The sequence below is a fragment of the Artemia franciscana genome, unplaced genomic scaffold (genome assembly GCF_032884065.1).
Source record: "Artemia franciscana unplaced genomic scaffold, ASM3288406v1 Scaffold_995, whole genome shotgun sequence".
Taxonomy (NCBI): Eukaryota; Metazoa; Arthropoda; class Branchiopoda; order Anostraca; family Artemiidae; genus Artemia; species Artemia franciscana.
In genome coordinates, this window is record NW_027069066.1 from 113292 (window position 1) to 132720 (window position 19429).

General features: G+C 32.5%; 1 protein-coding gene across 1 annotated transcript in view; it reads right to left on the reverse strand.

Annotated features, from left to right (window-relative positions):
• The window catches only part of LOC136043786 (glycoprotein-N-acetylgalactosamine 3-beta-galactosyltransferase 1-like), a 136903-nt gene that overhangs the window by 73082 nt on the left and 44392 nt on the right, over positions 1–19429 (reverse strand). Inside the window, exons 4-5 of the mRNA XM_065728702.1 lie at positions 19299–19406; positions 4255–4412 (exon numbers count right to left, since the gene is read on the reverse strand). Of these exons, the coding sequence (XP_065584774.1) occupies positions 4255–4412; positions 19299–19406 (266 nt within the window). The remainder of the gene's footprint in view (positions 1–4254; positions 4413–19298; positions 19407–19429) is intronic.

The window sequence follows — 19429 nt, forward strand, 5'->3', positions numbered from 1 at the left end:
TTCAAATAATTTAGATATTCCTGGCTACTTTTCATTTGTTTAAACGCTTTGATGTTAAAAAATTACGCTTCAAGTATTTAGTCTACTATTAAAGTATCTTCCAAACCTTCTTAATTTTAGATGATATCTTGTATTTACTATTGTTTACGTCAGTGAAAAACTAATGTAAAATAACATAACTTCTTTTTCTATTTCTCAACTAGACGGTCTTCAACACACTTCAGTTGGTGTAGCAGCATTCTTCTATATTTGTATCTGCTTTTGAAGTACAGTCATGCCCTTTGTGAATGCAATAGTATAAATCGTTTATTGGACAAATTCTGCCAACTTGTTCAACATTGATTTGGCTGATAAATTTGATATACTGCTACACCGAGCTGATATACTTATATATTTTCAGCATATAAGCATCAACTGAGGCGAAATGACAATTATATAATTAACTTCGTGATTATTTTGAATTTTTTGTAAAAATTTTGTTTTTGTTCAATTCGTCTAATTCGGGATCAAAACGTTGCCATTATTTTGTTTCATCATAATCCGCTAGAGATGTAACTTAATTCTATTGCATATGAAAACCAAAGTGGTTCTTTTATTTTCCATTTTTATTAATGACACAGCTTGCATTTGGATTTAATAATTAACCTGGAATTATCCGTTTTAAAATTAATTCTGTTAATAATGTCTCATTTGTATTTTCCCGAGATAAGATGATCAATATTGCCTGTTTTATTTACTCAGTCATAACAACCTAAGATCCAAAGCCTTTGCAAATGTGTTAGTTCAGGTTTTTTAAGCTTAATCTGCACATGCTATCTGCCTTACAAATATCTATATTTTTATCAAGATAACTAGTTATTTCAATAGTTTTTCCTTATTATAAAATAAGATTTTATACACCAATTGTGGCGGAGGAAAGTGTCAATATAAACAATTACTTCAGTTTTTCTAAGGTTACAGTTATTGCGGGTGTGTTTGTTTTATAATATTCCCATTTATACACCGATTGTGGCAAAGGAAAGTGTCAATATAAACAATAGCTTCAGTTTTTCTAAAGTTACAGTCAGTGTGGGAGTGTTTGTTTTATAATATTTCCATTTATACACCGATTGTGGCAGAGGAAAGTATCAATATAAACAATTACTTCAGTTTTTCTAAGGTTACAGTCAGTGCGGGAGTGTTTGTTTTATAATATTCCCATTTATACACCAATTGTGACAGAGGAAAGTGTCAATATAAGAAATTACTTCAGTTTTTCTAAAGTTAAAGTCAGTGGGGGAGTGTTTGTTTTATAATATTTCAATTTATACACCGATTGTGGCAGAGGAAAGTGTCAATATAAACGATTACTTCAGTTTTCCTAAGTTACAGTCAGTGCGGGAGTGTTTGTTTTATAATATGCGTTTTGTTTCTTATTTATTTTATTGTTTATATTTTTTTGTGTTGTTTTAGTTGTCGTGCCATTTTTATAATGTCTTAAAAAAAGTCTTAAATTGTTGGTGTGTAATTTTCTTCTTTTTTTCCACTGAGAAAGGCTCCTGGACGTGGGGCTGAAATATTCGGAGTATTTTTTTTTTGTTAGCTAAAGTGTAGTTTATATTTTATTTTGTTCACTGCCTTATAAAAATTAAACCCGTTTTTTCTTCAATTATTTTTTCGTAAATGGAAAAGCAGTGTGGTCTAAAAAATTATATATATATATATATATATATATATATATATATATATATATATATATATATATATATATATATATATATATATATATATATATATATATATATATATATATATATATATATATATATGTATATATATCCTTCAACCCCAACCCCAAACCAAAAAAAAATTAAAACGTAGGTACACTTCCCAATAACCATTACTCTATGTAAACACTGGTCAAACCTTATAACTTGCAGCCCCTCCCCCAGGATCTGTGGGGAAGTAAGTAATCCCCAAAGACATAGTTATGGTTTTTGACTATGCGGAAAAAATGACTATCTAAAAATTTTAATCCATTGACTTTGGAAAAATGACCGTGGGAGGGGGCCTAGGTACCCTTCAATTTTTTGAGTCACTTAAAAAGGGCACCATAATTTTTCATTTCCATTAAAATTAGCCCTCTTGCCACATTCCAGGACCACTTGGTCGATACGATGACACCAGAAAAACAATCAAAAACAAATAAACACGCACCCATGATCTGTGCTCTGGCAAAAAAAATTGAATTTTCACATTTTTGTAGATAGAAGCTTGAAATTTTCGCTATAGGGTTTGCTGATACGTTGAATGCAATGGTGCGATTTTTAGTAAGATTCTATGACTTTTGGGGGGTGTTTTCTCCTATTTTCTAAAATGAGGCAAATTTTCTCAGGCTCGTAACTATTGATGAGAAAGACTAAACCTGATAAAATTTATATATTTAATATCAGCATTAAAATTTAATTGTTTTGATGTAGCTACTGGTATCAAAATTCTATTTTCTAGAGTTTTGGTTACTATTGAGCCGGGTTGCTCCTTACTACAGTTCGTTACCACGAACTGTTTGAAATTTTCAAAAACAGGTACAAAAAGCTATGGCATACCAAATTTTTACTTCATTATTCAATCTTTATCTACATCTCAAAGCAAAATCTAGCTTTTTTAAATTCTGAAGTGCTTGAACCATTTTTCTTTAAAATCAACCTATAGTAAAAGTATAACTACAAAAACAATAAAAAAATCATTTGAAAGAAATACATTAGAAGAATAGTAAGTATAAAAAAATGCTTAAGACGAGCAAAGACTCATTTGCATGACCAGCGAAGTCTTAAGGCAGCAAAAACTCTACAAATAAGAAAATGAAAGAGACATTAAGTAAAGAAAAAGAAAATCCATGTAGATCTAATACGAACAGAAAATAACTTCGTTTTGATAAGCTGTACCTAAATAATAAAACATTGTTTTAATGCCTGGAGTAAAATGGACCCTTTTAAAACTATCCAGAAATAACTTTTGTAAGCCTACTCATTGAGGTAATTGGCAAATATAACGGATAGATTTATCGGTCTTATGCTAGGAGGATTGAATAGAATTTTTGATTTGCTATACGCCAAGAATCTAAAGCCCAAACAGAAATACTCCTATATGTTATGCCACTAGCATCAGCCCGTTTCTGTCTTTCCTGTTTTTATTGATTTGCATTCTCTTGGTTGGTGCATAACTTGGCGTTGTTACTTCAATGAACATCTGTAATACCCGCAATAACACAAAAGAGCCCATTAACGGAGAAAATAAAAGTGAACAAAATAGAAATATCCACCTAATACCCACATAGCATAACACATAAGACGGTTCAAGTAAGATACAGATAGTGGCAAAAGCATAATCTACCTGCAATTAGCAAAATTAAGGCTATTTACTTTGTCCATTCTGCACAAAAAGCCAACCCGGTACTCTTCCTCTTGTTGTGGCTCAGTTAACCTTAAAGCTGAGACTACACGTTTGGTTCTAGCACATAGGGATATACATAAGAGAATGTTTACAAATCCACTAAATAATACTGACTGCATATTTTTTTTTTATTAATAGTCGTAAATATATTCCAAAATAGATTCAATGCAAATTCAGTGTGATTCCAAGAGCCTGTGTTGTAGGTTAAAAATATTTATTCCTTAGCCTACTTTTTAAATAGAGCTTATGTAGAATAATGAATTTTGTCGGAGCAATCATATGCTTATTGTTCATAGTATTTGAGAAAGAATGAATAACAAAATATCACTCAAAAGTCTAAATAATATTTTAGAAGAGCAAAAAATAAAAACAAAAATGTATGACAAATTATCGAACAGTAAATTACTTTTAATTTTTTTTTTCCCGTTGTAATTTCTTTTTCCAGCATATAACTTTTAGGTTAACTTTTCATTGTCAAAACTAGCCCTGTTTGATCTTTAGTTGTGTGAAATCAAGTGCAAAGCAGTTAATAGTGAGAATTCTTGGAATTTGGCTTTTCCGCATTGACAGTTTTGCGCCTTTGCTCTTAATTAGGGGAACTGAATAAAACAAACAAAAATAAAGAATATAATAGTGGGTAATATTAAAAGACGTAAATAGTGGTCAGTAGCTCAATTAATGTGACAAAGTACACTATCTTTGTTTCATGGTATAAACGGCCATCCAACTATTCGACTATTGAAAGTAGTTACTTTCACTTTAAGGGAATAGCCTACTAGACGAAGAAATTATCTGTTTTTCTTACAGAAACAAAATTTTTACCTTTGCAGTTTTAAAGTAGGTATGGCTATAGTAGTAGTGATTCTCATCAACTGGACCTGGCATTGTATGAAATGAAGGGCTTAAGGGTAAAAATCTTTGTTTTCCTTTCTCGTCTCTTGAATCTTTCAGGATTACGCCAACTTTGTGCAGACATGATGCTAGAAAAAAAGAGTTTAACTGCCTTTTCTCATAAAAAAGAAATGACTAAGATTTTAACATCTTTTTTTTGTTCGAAGCTCAAATATAGTTATGTGCAATTCTGACTGCAGTTAAATTAAAAAGCTTAACCAAACAAAGTCTAGTGGACACTGATCCAGTATTTAAAGCCACTTAGAATCTAAAGCACAAAAATTCAAGTCATACAAAACTTTACCTGTGAAAAAACAAAAAGAGAAATCTATTAATTTACTAAATACGAATCAGTCGTTTCTATAGAGTTATATACAAAGGCCTTGTTTATTCATAAGATTACCTCCGACGCTGTTTTGCATTGCTTTGTTTATCCTCCTAGTGCCATTTTAAAGACCCAAAATTACCAGGCTAAAAACTTAAATCCTGTATTGTATACGAGTTAGCAGCTGTTTTCATTCCGTCTCTAAGCTGTGTACATGTCATCTAATGAATATGTATTTGCTTGAAGCAAGAATATGGGCCAGTAAATTTCTTACATTTCAGTTCTTACACTGATCTGTTTCGAACTTTTCATAATTGGAACAAATTTCTAGAAAATAGTTAAATTTTGCTGCAAACAGTTCTTGCAAGGTGACATTATCGCTGGCAAAATGACACCGTGTTTGGGGGTAGCACCTGACAAGCGACGTTTCAAATATTGAAAGAAGTGAGATAATATCATTGATATTGGAAAATTGTGTGTAAGCGGTGGTAGAAACCAAGAATCAGTATCCAAGTTTCTTACATATTACCCAAAAGAAGTCTCAGTGGCATTTTTCAGCTTACATTAGATCTGCAGTTAACCAAATGTGCTGAGATCAGGGAAATATTACACATTGTATGTCTTCACAACCCACTCCATCCTTCTGTAAAAATAAGAAACCTTTTTTTCTGTTCCTGCTCCCCCTTTTAATGCTTTCACCGTAAAAGTTGACCAAAAGCCATAGCATTTTATAAAATCTTTAAAAGTGTAACTGATTCTGCGGTTAGGCAGGAACAATCCAGTCGATATTGAGATCAGCCGAGAATATTATAGGACTCATGTCCTAGTTAACTGCTAAATTAGGACGAGAAGATTGCAGGACCACTTAAAAATATTGACCTGAATATGTCTGTCAATGTGAAGGAAAAAAAATGTAGGTTATATTTAACATTTTCCAGACAAATTTGAAACCTTGCTCAAGAATTTGTTGAAGAATTATCAGAAGGCCGAAAGCTGCAGAATCAGTCAAGTTTTTAAGCTATATTTTTCATTGGAAGGGGACTAGAATTGTGTCTTAGAAAATCTTACTAAGCTTAGAGGAGAAAGATTTCTAGTTGATACTAAACGTTGTTTACCCACGCAAATTCTATTATTGCCCAAAAGCTGATATTCAGCAAGCAAAACATTGTCCAAGCGTAGCTCAAAATGTATTTTTGAGAAACTTGACAGTTCATAGACTTCTTTCTCTACAAACAAAGTGAGCTGCGCCATTTGGAAATCAGGTAGATATTATTATATATGCCTTGAAAATCAAAATACAGCAGACTTAAGCCAATAGCTCGTAATGGCCTGTGAAACTGAGGTCTTGAGTTTTTCATGGAAGCTAAATCACAAGGTTAGAGAGACGCTACCACTGCTAGAAGTGATTCTAAGGAAATTTTATGTTTTGTGTCTACAGAAAAATTTCTATTCCATGATAAACTGGTCTTCTAAATATGTTGAATAGGTTGTTATTGAGTTCCCCAGCTACCCATTCTCACTACTCATCTCACTACCTATCCACCTAGTTTATTACTCTCAATCTGTAGGTTTAGGGGCTGTGTGCAAAACCAAGCTACAAGTATTAAAAATACTGATTTCTCTATTGGTAATAAAAGGGATGACATTATTGTGATTTAAGTTTATTTATCCAAAAATTATAAAAAAACAGTCTGGTGAAATAAGACTTTCACAATGAAATTAAACTTCTTAATGAGACTGTAAGGCTGTCACCTTGGAAGAAGGCTTGCTGTCCATTATTTGGGGAATTTAAGTGTAATTTTGCATCTGAAAATTGTCTTCATGCGTTTCTCATAAGAAGTATGTTATGAGGACCTTTTAACCTGCTTCTAATGGTCGATCCGCATTTATGCAACTTATACTACCAGTATTCTGACAAAATTGAATCTTATGCTATGCTACATGCACTTGCCAATTTACGTAAGTGTTGCTATCCCGAGTTCCAATTTTCAACATTACCATAAATTAAGAAGCCGAAAACTGTAAGACAAAGCAAATCTCTTGGCTTTTCAACGAGCTAGTGATATGAATCTTGAAATGATAAGAGTACCAATTCACCTTTCTCAAGTAAATACAAGTTTTTGAGAGCTAAACATCCGTCATTAGTTTGATATCTATTGTGTTTTGGGATTATTCATGCTTTGACTTTGCAAATCCCCTGACAATGAGGTTAAGAGCATAGGGAAAAAAAACAACTAAGAATTAAGCTGGTTTTCCAAACCTCTATTTTGAATCCTGCTTTCACTCCCAATTTCACCCGAAAATCTGAAACAAATATGGCTAGCCAACATCTGACCCTGCTAATTCACTCTGTACATTTTGCAAGCAAATATTAAATCAAGAAATGAGTCAGCGAATAGTAGAGGTAATAGTTAATAGTGCTATAAAAATCACTGAAAATATGAAATTGAAATAGAGACCACGTCCTATTCTTTCTGATATTCCACGCCCTGGAATTATACCCCTATTTGATTTCGCTAGTCACTTTTATTAGCAATAAAATTGCTGTAATAGTAACGCTGAAGTTTAATTTAATAAAAAGAACAAAAGTATTTCCCAGACAAAATCGAAATATGTCAGGGTTGTTGTCTTGTCTGGTATAACTTAACATAAAGTAAGAAAACTAAAGAACAAAACATCTTCTTGATACGAACCTCCAACAAAAAAAATTAGTAATTGTGGCTATAGATGTAATTAAAATCTTTCTATTACGGTACCACGCGGGTTATCAAATTTTTTTTTAGCTGTTGATAATTCATGATACTCAAAAGACTTCCTCCAGGCGATGACATCATTTTGCTTAGTATTGGTAGAGTATATTTTTAAAGGAGAAATTTTTAATACTAACGGGTATGATACTAGCAATGTTTTCCGTATATTTATTCATTTAAAGGCTCTGTTTAAGTTGGTTAGGTGTGGAGTCATAACTTTTCTTATAGTTTTAGTGTTTTATAAAAGTCGTCACATTAAGGTTTGCCTGAATAACAAGGATTAAGTCATCCAGCCCAATATCCCTGTGTCTAGTTAGAAAACAGGGTACGATTACCAGCTCATGACAGCATACCACCTTGTGTATTGCAAAAGTGATTAATGTGTCAGTGTTATGTTATCTAGATTACTTGCTAAGCATGAATTGGTCAGTGCCTAGTCTAGAGGATATTTTTAATGTGGTTTCGGTTGAATTTTGTAATATTGGTTTGAATATGAACGTTGAAAAATCCGAAATTCTTGGAAATCCCATGTTAAATTGGAGCTGAAATATTTTAAAATATGGCTATACCCTCACATCCATGCTTTAGTCTGAATTCTCAGTGTTTTAGTCAAGAGCCGTTTAAAAGTATCGTATGAACTATTTGATCGTTTTCTTTTTGGATATCTTCCTGACATTGTTAGACTGCAGTTTTACACCTTCATTGATAGCATATAGTAAATGGTGGTTGAATATTATTGTTAGGAATTCACCGTTGTTCATCAACGGTGACGACATTTACGTACAACACTGAATTCTGTCAATGTCTAAAATGAAAAATACAAAATAAAGACAACATTGATAAAATTAACAATCATGTTTTGTGATATTGATTTTGGCATTTGAACTGGCAAGAGTAATAACGGTCTAATAAATTAATAAATTAATACAATAATGATTTGAAATTGGTTAAAAATACGAGTAACAAAGGTGAAAATTGTATAAGTATGAATGATACAATTCAATTCACTTCAATTCATTTATTAACAAAAAAACAATTTACAGACTGTAAACTGACTGCACCCTTAGATAGCACTGCCCGTAAAGAGTTGCAGTATTAATTCAATCATCAAGAAAGGAAGCATAAGGTACGAAAAGAAAAGAAGAAGAAGGGAAACGAAAAGAAAACAAACGTAAATTAATAAAACTAAACGTAGAGAACAATCGGTAAAAGAAATTAGGATCTAATTCAATATTTTCCAATACAAGGCTTTAAATCGTACTTTTGAACTCCGGTAGGCTATTAGCGTTTCTCAAAGTATTTGGCAAATAATTTTATGTTTTCGTTCCAGTAAATTTAATTGAAAAACAAGATAAGGAAGGGAAAGCAACCGCTCTTCAAAGATTTTGGTTGCTGACAGGAGACAAACTTTAGCGTTTGTGATTAGTTGCTTGAGGGTTTTATGTGTTAGAAATAGTACTGTGTTGTCAGCAAAATTTATTATATATGCAAAGGGGATATCAGTCAAAATTTCATTCATATAAATTAAAAAAAGTAATGGTCCAAGAACTGATCTCTGGGACATTCCACATGTTAAATCGAATGAATCTGATAAGATACCATTAGCAAGTATTTTACAGCGTCTATTTGTTAAATATGACCGAATCCAGAGCTATTATTACTACTACAACTAGTTCTACGAAGTTTATCAAGTTTAGATGTATTTATTTCTATATTTTGAAAAAAAATATTTTACTACCACTCTTTATTTCATTAAATGTTTCCAAACATGTAGTAAGATTACCGAGTCATGCAGAAAAGTTATTACTACATTCAAATATTAGTAAATGAAAGATTGAGCGTCCGCTCAGATGTTTGTTGTAAAATATTTCCTTAATCTTTCCATTAAATATATTCTCATTCCGATCCCAAATATTCGTTTCGTGTACCTATTGGAATTTTTATTGCTTCAAAATGAGCCATGAATTAGCTCTCTATAATGTTTCATTACCCTGCTAGTGGCGGTTAAGAAGTAGAGGGTAAAAACATGACACATTAGTGTCTAATTCCAAAAATACCTTAGAAAAATTGATTTTACCTGTTGTCTAAGCCAGGGGACTTCATGTTTCCTATATTAGGCTATAAGCCATGGAGATTCCCTGGTGTATTTTTGTATTACCAAAATCCTGTTTTTAATAAGTTTCAGGCATTTTTAAGAATTTCAATGAATTTGTCTTTGAAATAGCATCCATCTGTTGATGCTATAGCAAAATAATGTTTTCTATTACGGAATCAGCAACTAATGGTAATCTTTTCTCAATTGCCATTTATTGTTAGGATATTCTTTCATTTTGATTGCTCTGGGCTCTGGTTTGACCTTTACTATGTCGTAGCTACCTTTGCAACTATGATAAATAATAAATTTATTCTTATGTACTGCTTTAGGACTGCCTAAATTAAGAATAAATTGGGTTCAATTTGCTTTAAATTTCACCAAGGCACTATTTACGGAAGCAGTTTCACCACAACGCTACTATAACGGTTTTCAACTTTTTTCTAGATTTCCAAGAATTAATTTTGTAAATCATTTTTTCTAATAATGCTATACGTGATAATGGTTTCCAATTTTGAATCAGCTACAAACGGTTTTCATTGTTTACTTACCATTTTTAGTGTAAAGATATTTTATTCTTTTTGGCTTACTATGTCTGGTTTGTCGCTTTCTTGCTCGTAGGTACTGGTAAAACTATTATAAATAATGTACCTATTCCTAGGTAGCGCTCTGGTAATTATCTAAGAAAAGAGTAAAATAGGCCAAATGTGTTTTACCTTTCAATAAGGCACTTCTTATGAAAGCAGTAGTAGTATAAACTTTTTAAAAAGCTAATTTGATTAATAATTTAAAGTTTCATTCTCCTTTCTAAAAGGCAAAAAGTGACTGTAGGGCAGCCAGTCCGACTACAATGTCCCCTTTTCCCAGAGAAATCAAATCCAAATTTTGACAGTCAGGCCGTTGGTTTACTAAGAATACGGCCAAGTTAAATGAAGAAGTCCACTTTTTCGATCTTTTCGTGTCCCAGTACCACCTTTTCATCTTTATTCATTCCTAGTTTTAATGCATTAATTTCTTATATCAGAGAAATTCTATCGCCAATAAAATAAAGCTGTCCACTATATCGATCTTTCCCTATCCCAATGTCACCTTCCCATCTTTATCTATTCCTAGTTTTAGCAGATTAATGTTTTATATCGGAGAAAATCAATTGCCAGTAAAACAGTTGAATTAAAAAGATGCTGTGTCATCTATTCTATTGCCCAACTCGTCTCTTGAAACGAAAAACAAAATATTAACTTGCCCTCTCAATCTCTCTCACTCTCTCTCTTTCTCCCTCTCTCTCTCTCTCCCTCTCTCTCTCTTTCTCTTTCTCTCTCTCTCTCTCTCTCTCTCTCTCTCTCTCTCTCTCTCTCTCTCTATCTCTCTCTCTCTCTCTCTCTCTCTTTCTCCGTTTTTTTTTACTTTAATTTAATAAGTTAATATAGTGATACAAGATTTAAAATAAAGATACATGACACAAACTAAAATCTAATTTTGAGTAAAAAAAAACTATAGGATTATGATATGTTTAGCTGTGTTACTATTCTATAACCCAGACCCCGAAACAATATGTAGCCATTCATTTTTTGTTTCAGGGGAAAACGTCACGTGCAGTACATGGATCTGGCCTTCAAATTATTTTTGAAGTCATGTGGACCAACAGTTGAAATATTTAGATGATGAAAACAATTTATTATCCATGATGATTGAGATTAAGTTGTGTTATTCCCTGAAAAGTAATTAAGTGAATGAGGTAGTTAATATAATTTAATGGATATCAGGTTATGAAAAGATAACAAAATATTGATTTGCGCTCTCATCCTCTATCTCTCTCTCATTCTCCATTTTTCTTTACTTTGCATTAATTGAATAATTTAATAATATTCTAATAATTTATGTGTGTTTTCAAATAGTGATACATGATAAGAATTAAAATATTATTTCGAGTTTAAACTAACTATATGAGTATAATATATATAGCTGTGTTACTAAATTATTTCCCCAACCCTCAAAACTAAATTTAGCCATTCATTTTTGTTTTGGGGGAAACTATCAAGTACATTACAAGGATCAGGACTCCAAATTGTTTGTAACGCCATTTGGACTGACAATTTAAAAAATTTAGATGATGGGAACAATTCATTATCAATGATGAATAAAGCTAAGTTTGGTTATGCCTTAACAAGTAAATGCCCTAATTAAGCTGTTAATATAGGATACATTGGGAACCAATTTGAAGGATATCAGGGGATAAAAACCATGCTATAAAAAAATAATTTTCTCAAAGACAGTTAATTGAACATGCCGACGGAATCAGTAAGTAATTAGCCAAGTGATTTATTTTCATCCCTAATTATTTAGGATGGTTCTTTGAGTTAGTTTGAGGGAATTAAATTTTCAACCAGTAAAATCTGCATCTTCAACTAGTAAAATCTGCATTTGACGATGTGCTAACATATTGTATGGTTTTAGTGCTGTTGATGATTGTAGAATAAAGATATTTAACCTTGTTGAAACCTTTCATATGACCCAGCCCAAGAGTAATGGTGTTATCATGAGCCAAGTAAATATATGGTCTAGCTATGCTAAGACACATGTACCAATGAATATCTACTTTACCTATGATTGCTCAGGGGAAAAATTTACTGCATATTTCTGAGAGGAGGCTCGATTTTCTTATGTACTAATATTTGAATTTAGCGATAATTTTTCTGCGTGACTTACTGCATCTTTAGACACATTAAGTGAAAGCAGGAGTGGGAGTAAAATGTTTTTATTGAAAATGTAGAAATATATACATCTAAACTTGGTAAAATGTTGCAAGACAAGTTTTAGTAGCAGTAATAATTTTATTGATAGTAGCAGTAGTAGTATTAGCACGCTACCTTCTGGTCAATTGAATACACCAGTCATCAAGCTTTGGATAATTCAACTTAACACGTCTAAAAGTTACTATGACATTATTGATATGCCCTTCTAATGACATTCATTATGTGCTAAACGTCAAAAGAAATGTTCTCCTACTTTTTCAATAAGACAAGGTCTTAGCCTTTATTACACACCCAATTATCTAGGACAAATCCGTATAACAATAAACAAAGTAGAAGGACCGAAATTCAAGCAAAGTTACAATTATAAATGCAAGTTGTCATAAAATCACAAGCAAAAGAATCTCAATTCTAATAAAATAAACAAACAAAAACTAGTGTTTTCAACTGAAAGTAAGGAGCAACATTAAAACTTAAAACGAACAAAAACTACTCTGTATATGAAATGGATTGTCCCCTCCTCAATCCCTCGCTCTTTACGCTAAAGTTTTTAATTGTTTTAAAAAGTAGAATTGTGGCAAACAGTAAAACTTTAGCGTAAAGAGCAAGGGATTGCGGAAAGGACAACCCATTTCATATATGTAGTAATTTCTCTTCGTTTTAAGTTTTAATGTCGCTCCTCACTTTCAATTGAAAAAACTAGTTTTTTATTTTATTTCTGAAAGTTTTTGAATTAATGCATGTTTGATTTTGGCTCTCCACACATAAACTATTAAAATAAAGTTTTCATATTAATTCTTTTTTTGGCTAAATAGCTTTCTCTTAGATTTGATCAAACGATTTTGAGAAATAAAGGGTTGGGAAGGAGGCCTAGCTGCCCTCCAATTTTTCGGTTACTTATAAAGGCAACTAGAACTTTTAATTTTTAACGAACGTTTTTATTAGTAAAAAATATACGTAACTTAAGAATTAACCTACGTAACAAACTTTTATATTCTTATATATTTATTATGTATATGAGGGGGTTTGTCCCCTCGTTAATACCTCGCTCTTTACACTAAATCTTAATTTTTGTCCTAATTATTTAAGAATGACCCCTGATTAGAAAGTCCGTAAAATAAATAGTTGAAATTACTAAAAATACTTAAGCATAAAGGGCGAGGTATTTATCACCTCCTATATACCTCGCTCTTAATGCTAAAGTATTTTGAGAACACTCATATTCGTAACAATCTCTGTTCGTTTTAAGTTTTAATGCTACTCCCTTACTTTCAATTGAAAAAACTTTTCAATTTTTATTTTTTCATTGTTTTTTTTTATAGTAATGCTTGAAAATCCTGCACCCTTTTCACTAAATTTCTCTTCCCCCATGACATATTCCTCCAAGAAAATATCCTCCCACGTAGCCCCCTCCCATCAACCCCACCCCAAACCAAAAAAATCCCCCTGAGAACGTCTGTACACTTCCCAATAACCATAACTGTATGTAAACACTGGTCAAAGTTTGTAGCTTGCAGCCCCTCTCCCAGGGACTGTGGGGGAGTAAGTCATCCCAAAAGACATAGTTATTATGGTTTTCGACTATGCGGAACAAATTGGCAATCTCAAAATTTTGATCCGTTGACTTTTGGAAAAAGGAGCGCGGGAGGGGGCCTAGATGCCCTTCAATTTTTTGGTCACTTAAAAAGGGAATTATAAATTTTCATTTTCATTAGAATGAGCCTCTTGCGACATTCTAGGATCACTTGGTCGATACGATGACCCCTGGGAAAAAAACAAATAAACACGTAATGGTGATCTGTCTTTTGGAAAAAAATACGAAATTCCACATTTTTGTAGATAGGAGCTTGAAATTCTTGCTATACGGTTCTCTGATACACTGAATACGATGGTGTGATTTTTGCTAAGATTCTATTACTTTTAGGGTATGTTTCCCCCTATCTTCCAAAACAAGGCAAATTTTCTCAGGCTCTCAACTTTTGATGACAAAGACAACTTTTTGATGAAAGTTATATATTTAAATTAAGTATAAAAATTCGATTCCTTTGATGTATCTTTTAGCATCAAAATTCCGTTTTTTAGAGTTTCGTTTACTATTGAGCTGGTCGTTCCTTACTATAGTTCGTTACCACGAACTGTTTGATATTCCCATATGATCTCCTCCCATAGTGGATCCTAAACGGAATAACTACTTGTTTGTGTGAGATTCGGCAAAATATATTCATTACTCTGCAAAGGTTTATCCGTATAACCCTATACGGAAGCATATATTCCGTCCAGGAGGCAACTGTGCCCTGGAAATATCGAACAGCTCGTGGTGACGAACTGTAGTAAGGAGCGACCCGGCTCAACAGTAACCAAAACTCTAAAAATGGATTTTGATACCAATAGTTACATAAGAGAATCGCATTTTCATGCTAATTTCAAATATATAAGTTTCATCAAGATTGGACTTACCCGTCGAAAGTTACGAGCCTGAGAAAATTTGCCTCATTTTAGAAAATAGGGCAAAATACCCCCTAAGAGTCATACGATCTTAACGAAAATCACACCATCAGATACAACGTATCAGAGAACATTATTGTTGAAGTTTCAATCCCCCATCTATAAAAATGGGGAATTTCGCCTTTTCGGGAAGACATGTCTTTTCGGAAAGACAAATCACGGCTGCGTGTTTATATATTTTTTTCCTAGGGGTGATCGTATCAACCCAGTGGTCCTAGAATATCGCAAAAGGGTTCATTCTAATGGAAATTAAAAGTTTTAGTGCCCTTTTTAAGTGACCAAAAAAAATTGGAGGTTACCTAGGCAATCTCCCACGCTCATTTTTTCCCCAAAGTCACTGGATCAAAATTCGGAGATAGCCATTTTATTCACCATAGTCGAAATACCTAATAACTATGTCTTACTCCCCCTCAGTCCCCGTGGGAGGGGCTTCAAGTTACAAACTTTGACCTGTGTTTACATATGGTAATGGTTACTGGGAAGTGTACAGATGTTTTCAGGGGGATTTTTTGGCTTGGGGAGAGAGTTGAGGGGGGGGGGGGCATTATGGGAAGGATCTTTATATGGAGGAACTTCTCATGGGGGAAGAGACTTCTCATGGGGCGTAGGATTTTCTAGCATTATTTAAAAAAACAATGAAAAAATAAATATGAAAAGTTTTTTCTACTGAAAGTGAGGAGCAGTATTAAAACTTATTATTAAACAAACAGAAATTATTACGCATATGAGGGGTTTACCTCCTCGCAATACCTCGCTCTTTACGCTAAAGTATTTTTAGTAATTTCCACGATTTATTCTACGACATTTGTGATTCAGGGGTCATTCTTAATGATTTGGGACAAAATCTAAGCTTTAGTGTAAAGAGCGAGGTATCGACAAGGGATGAGCCCCCTCATATACACAAAACAAACATACGAATAAAGAAGTTCATTGCGTAAGTTAATTCGTAAGTTATGTATATTTTTTACTTAGGAAAACGTTCGTAAAAAATTAAAAGCTATAGCTGCCTTTTTAATAAATCAAAAAACTGAAGGGCAACTAGGCCTCCTTTTTTCACAAAATCTTCCGATTAAAACTATGAAAAAGCACCAAAAAATTAATATAAAAATTTCGTTTTAATTATTTATGGCGGAGAGCCAAGATAAAAAATGCATTAATTCAAAAGCGTCTAAGAATTAAACAAAAAAACAGGTTTTTTTAAATGAAAGTAAGGAGTGATATTAAAACTGAAAACGAACAGAAATTACTCAGTATATAAAAGGGGCTTTTCCTCCTCAACATCCCCCTCTTTACGCTAAAGTGTTTTACTGTTTTAAAATGTAGAGTTGAGAGAAAGAGTCAAACTTTAGCGTAAAAAAGTGGGGCGTTGAGGAGGAAAAGCCCCTTTCATATACGGAGTAATTTCTGTTCATTTTAAGTTTTAATTTTGATCCTTACTTTCATTAAAAATGTTTTTTTTAAATATTTAAATCTTTTTTTTTTGTTTAATATATAGAAGAGTCAAACGTTAAACTAGCTGAAAATGAGCTGGGAAATAAACTGGTATATTGGAATCAATTCAAAATTAAAAGTCCTTCAAGCTGGTCCATAATCTCTGTAGATAAAACACCCCAAAAGAAAAAAAAGATAATACATTAAAATACCTGTCAATATTTTTGATAACTCTGTCTATTTACCTGAAAGTTCATTATACTGAAAAATACTTTTTTTTTAATGGTAAAGTTTCTTTATCTGCAGATAATTTTCTTAAGATCAATTTATGGCTAAGAATTCGACGTCTATATTTAAAAGCTGCATACTGCAAATTCTTGCACATCTAAAGATATTAGAATAAACAGCTGAGTATGTGATATTTCACTGTATATCAAACGGTTCGGGGTAACGAACTGTAGTAAGGAGCGACCCGGCTCAATAGTAACCAAAATTCTAAAAAATGGAAGTTTGATACCAATAGCTACATCAAAACAATTGCATTTTAATGCTGATTTTATATATATAAGTTTAATCAAGTTTATTCTTACCCATCAAAAGTTACGAGCCTGAGAAAATTTCTCTTAATTTGGAAAATAGGGGGAAACAACCCCTAAAACCTAAAAAACCTTCATAAAATTTTGACGAGAATCACACTTTCAGGTTGAAATTATTTTCCCAAAGTCACCGGATCAAAATTCTGAGATAGCCATTTTATTCAACACAGTTGAAATACCTTTTTCGCAAGCTTTTCATATATTTTCAAAAAAATTGGAAGTAATCTGATTGGTCGATAGTTATTAATTACTGTTGGGTCTCCTCCTTTAAAAAGTGGGATTAATTTGTATTCTTTTAGTTTAGTAGGGAAATTACCTTCGTCAAGGCTTCTATTTATAAGGACCGTAACAGGCACAATGATTGCTGGTTGTATTTTTATTATTAGTTGCAAAGAAAGTCCGTCTAGGCCCGTTGACCTTGTCCCTTTCAGAACAAATAGTAACAATGACGATAATTGAAATATACAGAATGCTGACATTAAAGAAGTAAACGAAAAGGATTCCACCTACATATTTGATTGAAGCCCCCCCCCCTCTCCACACCCAATAAAACAAACACGAGAAAATGAATGATCAAAAGGCTAACATTTGCTCAGGAAAAGTTACATTAAAAAGAGTAAAACTGGGAAAAATATAAGGACTTAAACTACATAATCACGGGTCCCCTGCACTTATTGCAGATCCTAGCCGACAGACTATAAAATGGGGGCTTCTACTATCTTTAGTGAATTTGAAGTCCAGTTTCGTGTTCTTTACCACTACCACAAATATCCAAAAAACTAAAGATATAGAAACATATTTTCTCTATAAATACGAGCTTGCAAAATAAAAAGTGCGAGGTACTCTAGTTTGTAGCAAACAAAACATTAAATTATGCTAAAAAATATACACTAAGCATGGCTTACTCTAGAAATACCAGCTAAAAAGCTTTTATAACTGATTAAAATGAGGCAATTTCTTTAGAAATAAGAAAAACCCTTAGCTCAGAGATAAGCTAGGAATTCTCCCAGATGTTTAAGCTTTCTTATTTCAAGTAGTCTAACACGTTATTTCTAGAAACTGGGTTGTTATTTGGACTTCAATGCAGGGGAAAAATTAAACTTAAATATTCAATTTACTGAGCATAATCAAATGGTGTACCAAACAGCCTTTGTTGAAAAATTTTGCGCTTTATATATTAGTCCATAACTATTAATTTAAAGCTGTTTTAAACATAATTATAAGTATACTTTATAATAGAAAAATATACATGTGAAAACTTAAATAAACTCATGTAAAACATTAAATATTAGCCTTTTAAAAGAGCTTGTAAATATTTACTGATGTTGATTTTATGTGCTCATTTCTTTTGGAAATAAATATTCGTAAGTTAGCATAGATTATTGATACACAGGTTAATTAGGCCAATTAGATATTTTGGGAGAAACTAGCCTGAGATTGATGTGATAGAAATTTTAGTTATTAAAGATTCTGGATAGAACATATTTTAAGGGACTATCTCTGACACTTTTTGCTAACGTTACAAAGTAAAAAAGCGAGAAAACCACTCGATGTTTCTATTTGCAAACTCAAATAGATTTTTTCAACTAGAAAACAAGGCCTAATCTATTAAAAATGAAAAATCTAGCCAACCTTCGAAATATAGAATGAAGTTCCCTAGCTAGTTACTTCCCTAAGAAAAGCTTTAGAGGAATATCAAGCAGCAGAAAAATAACTTAACCCTTGACAATGTCGTTTGGCATCCTTAAGAAATGTCTTGCATGCACAAATCCCTTTGAAAACGCCATCTGGCCTCACTAGTAGGCACCGTAGATTTAAACCAAATAGTAAGAGCTTATATACCCCCAAAGCATCTTGTTTAGTCCCTAAGATATGCCAGACATGTGCAATAAGTAGTGAAGAAAACCATAAGAATATTTTTGCCACCCCAAAGAAAACATCTTTTAGAACATTCAGGCTCTTTTTCAAAATTCGTTTATCTTCGCAACAAACTTTAATTGTTGATTCCTTTCAAGATCGAAATACCATTTATAGTTACTGTTCTGATTTCAGAACGGTTGACTAAAAATAGACTTTTGTCTATTTTTCTAAGCTGTCCTTATTCATGCAAATTAGCCATTAAAATATAACTCCCAAAGCCCTTAAAAAATCAGCAAATATTTAATGGGTATTTCTTATTGTGGCATGAAATTATCATGGATTTGATAAGAGTATCCCCCGGAGAAAAGCTTTTTCCAAAGTACTACCTGATCTAGATAGTTTATTCAGGATAGAAAATGCTACTGTGTCATTTTATTATAGGTTTTCTAGGCATTTTTGAAACAAAATAAACAGTTATTACTTTTTCAAAGAAAGTAGAAAGAATTGTCTAGGATGTTTTATGTTCTCATGACACCATGTTTTTATTCACTTTAGGTTTCTGACCCGTTCCATAGTCGTCGTCTGGTTGATGTGAGCCATCTGCATGAGCCTTGGTAGCTTCTCAAGTTTGAAATAATAAAAATATATACAAAGAGTTTTTTTTACCTATATTACGGTCTTCATATCCTATTGTTGTATTAATATCGCAATAGGACTGATTTCTCATGGCAACAGTTACGAACCTTCTTAGAGCCTCTTTACTTAGAATATATCCTAGAATTAAATATGTTTCATAG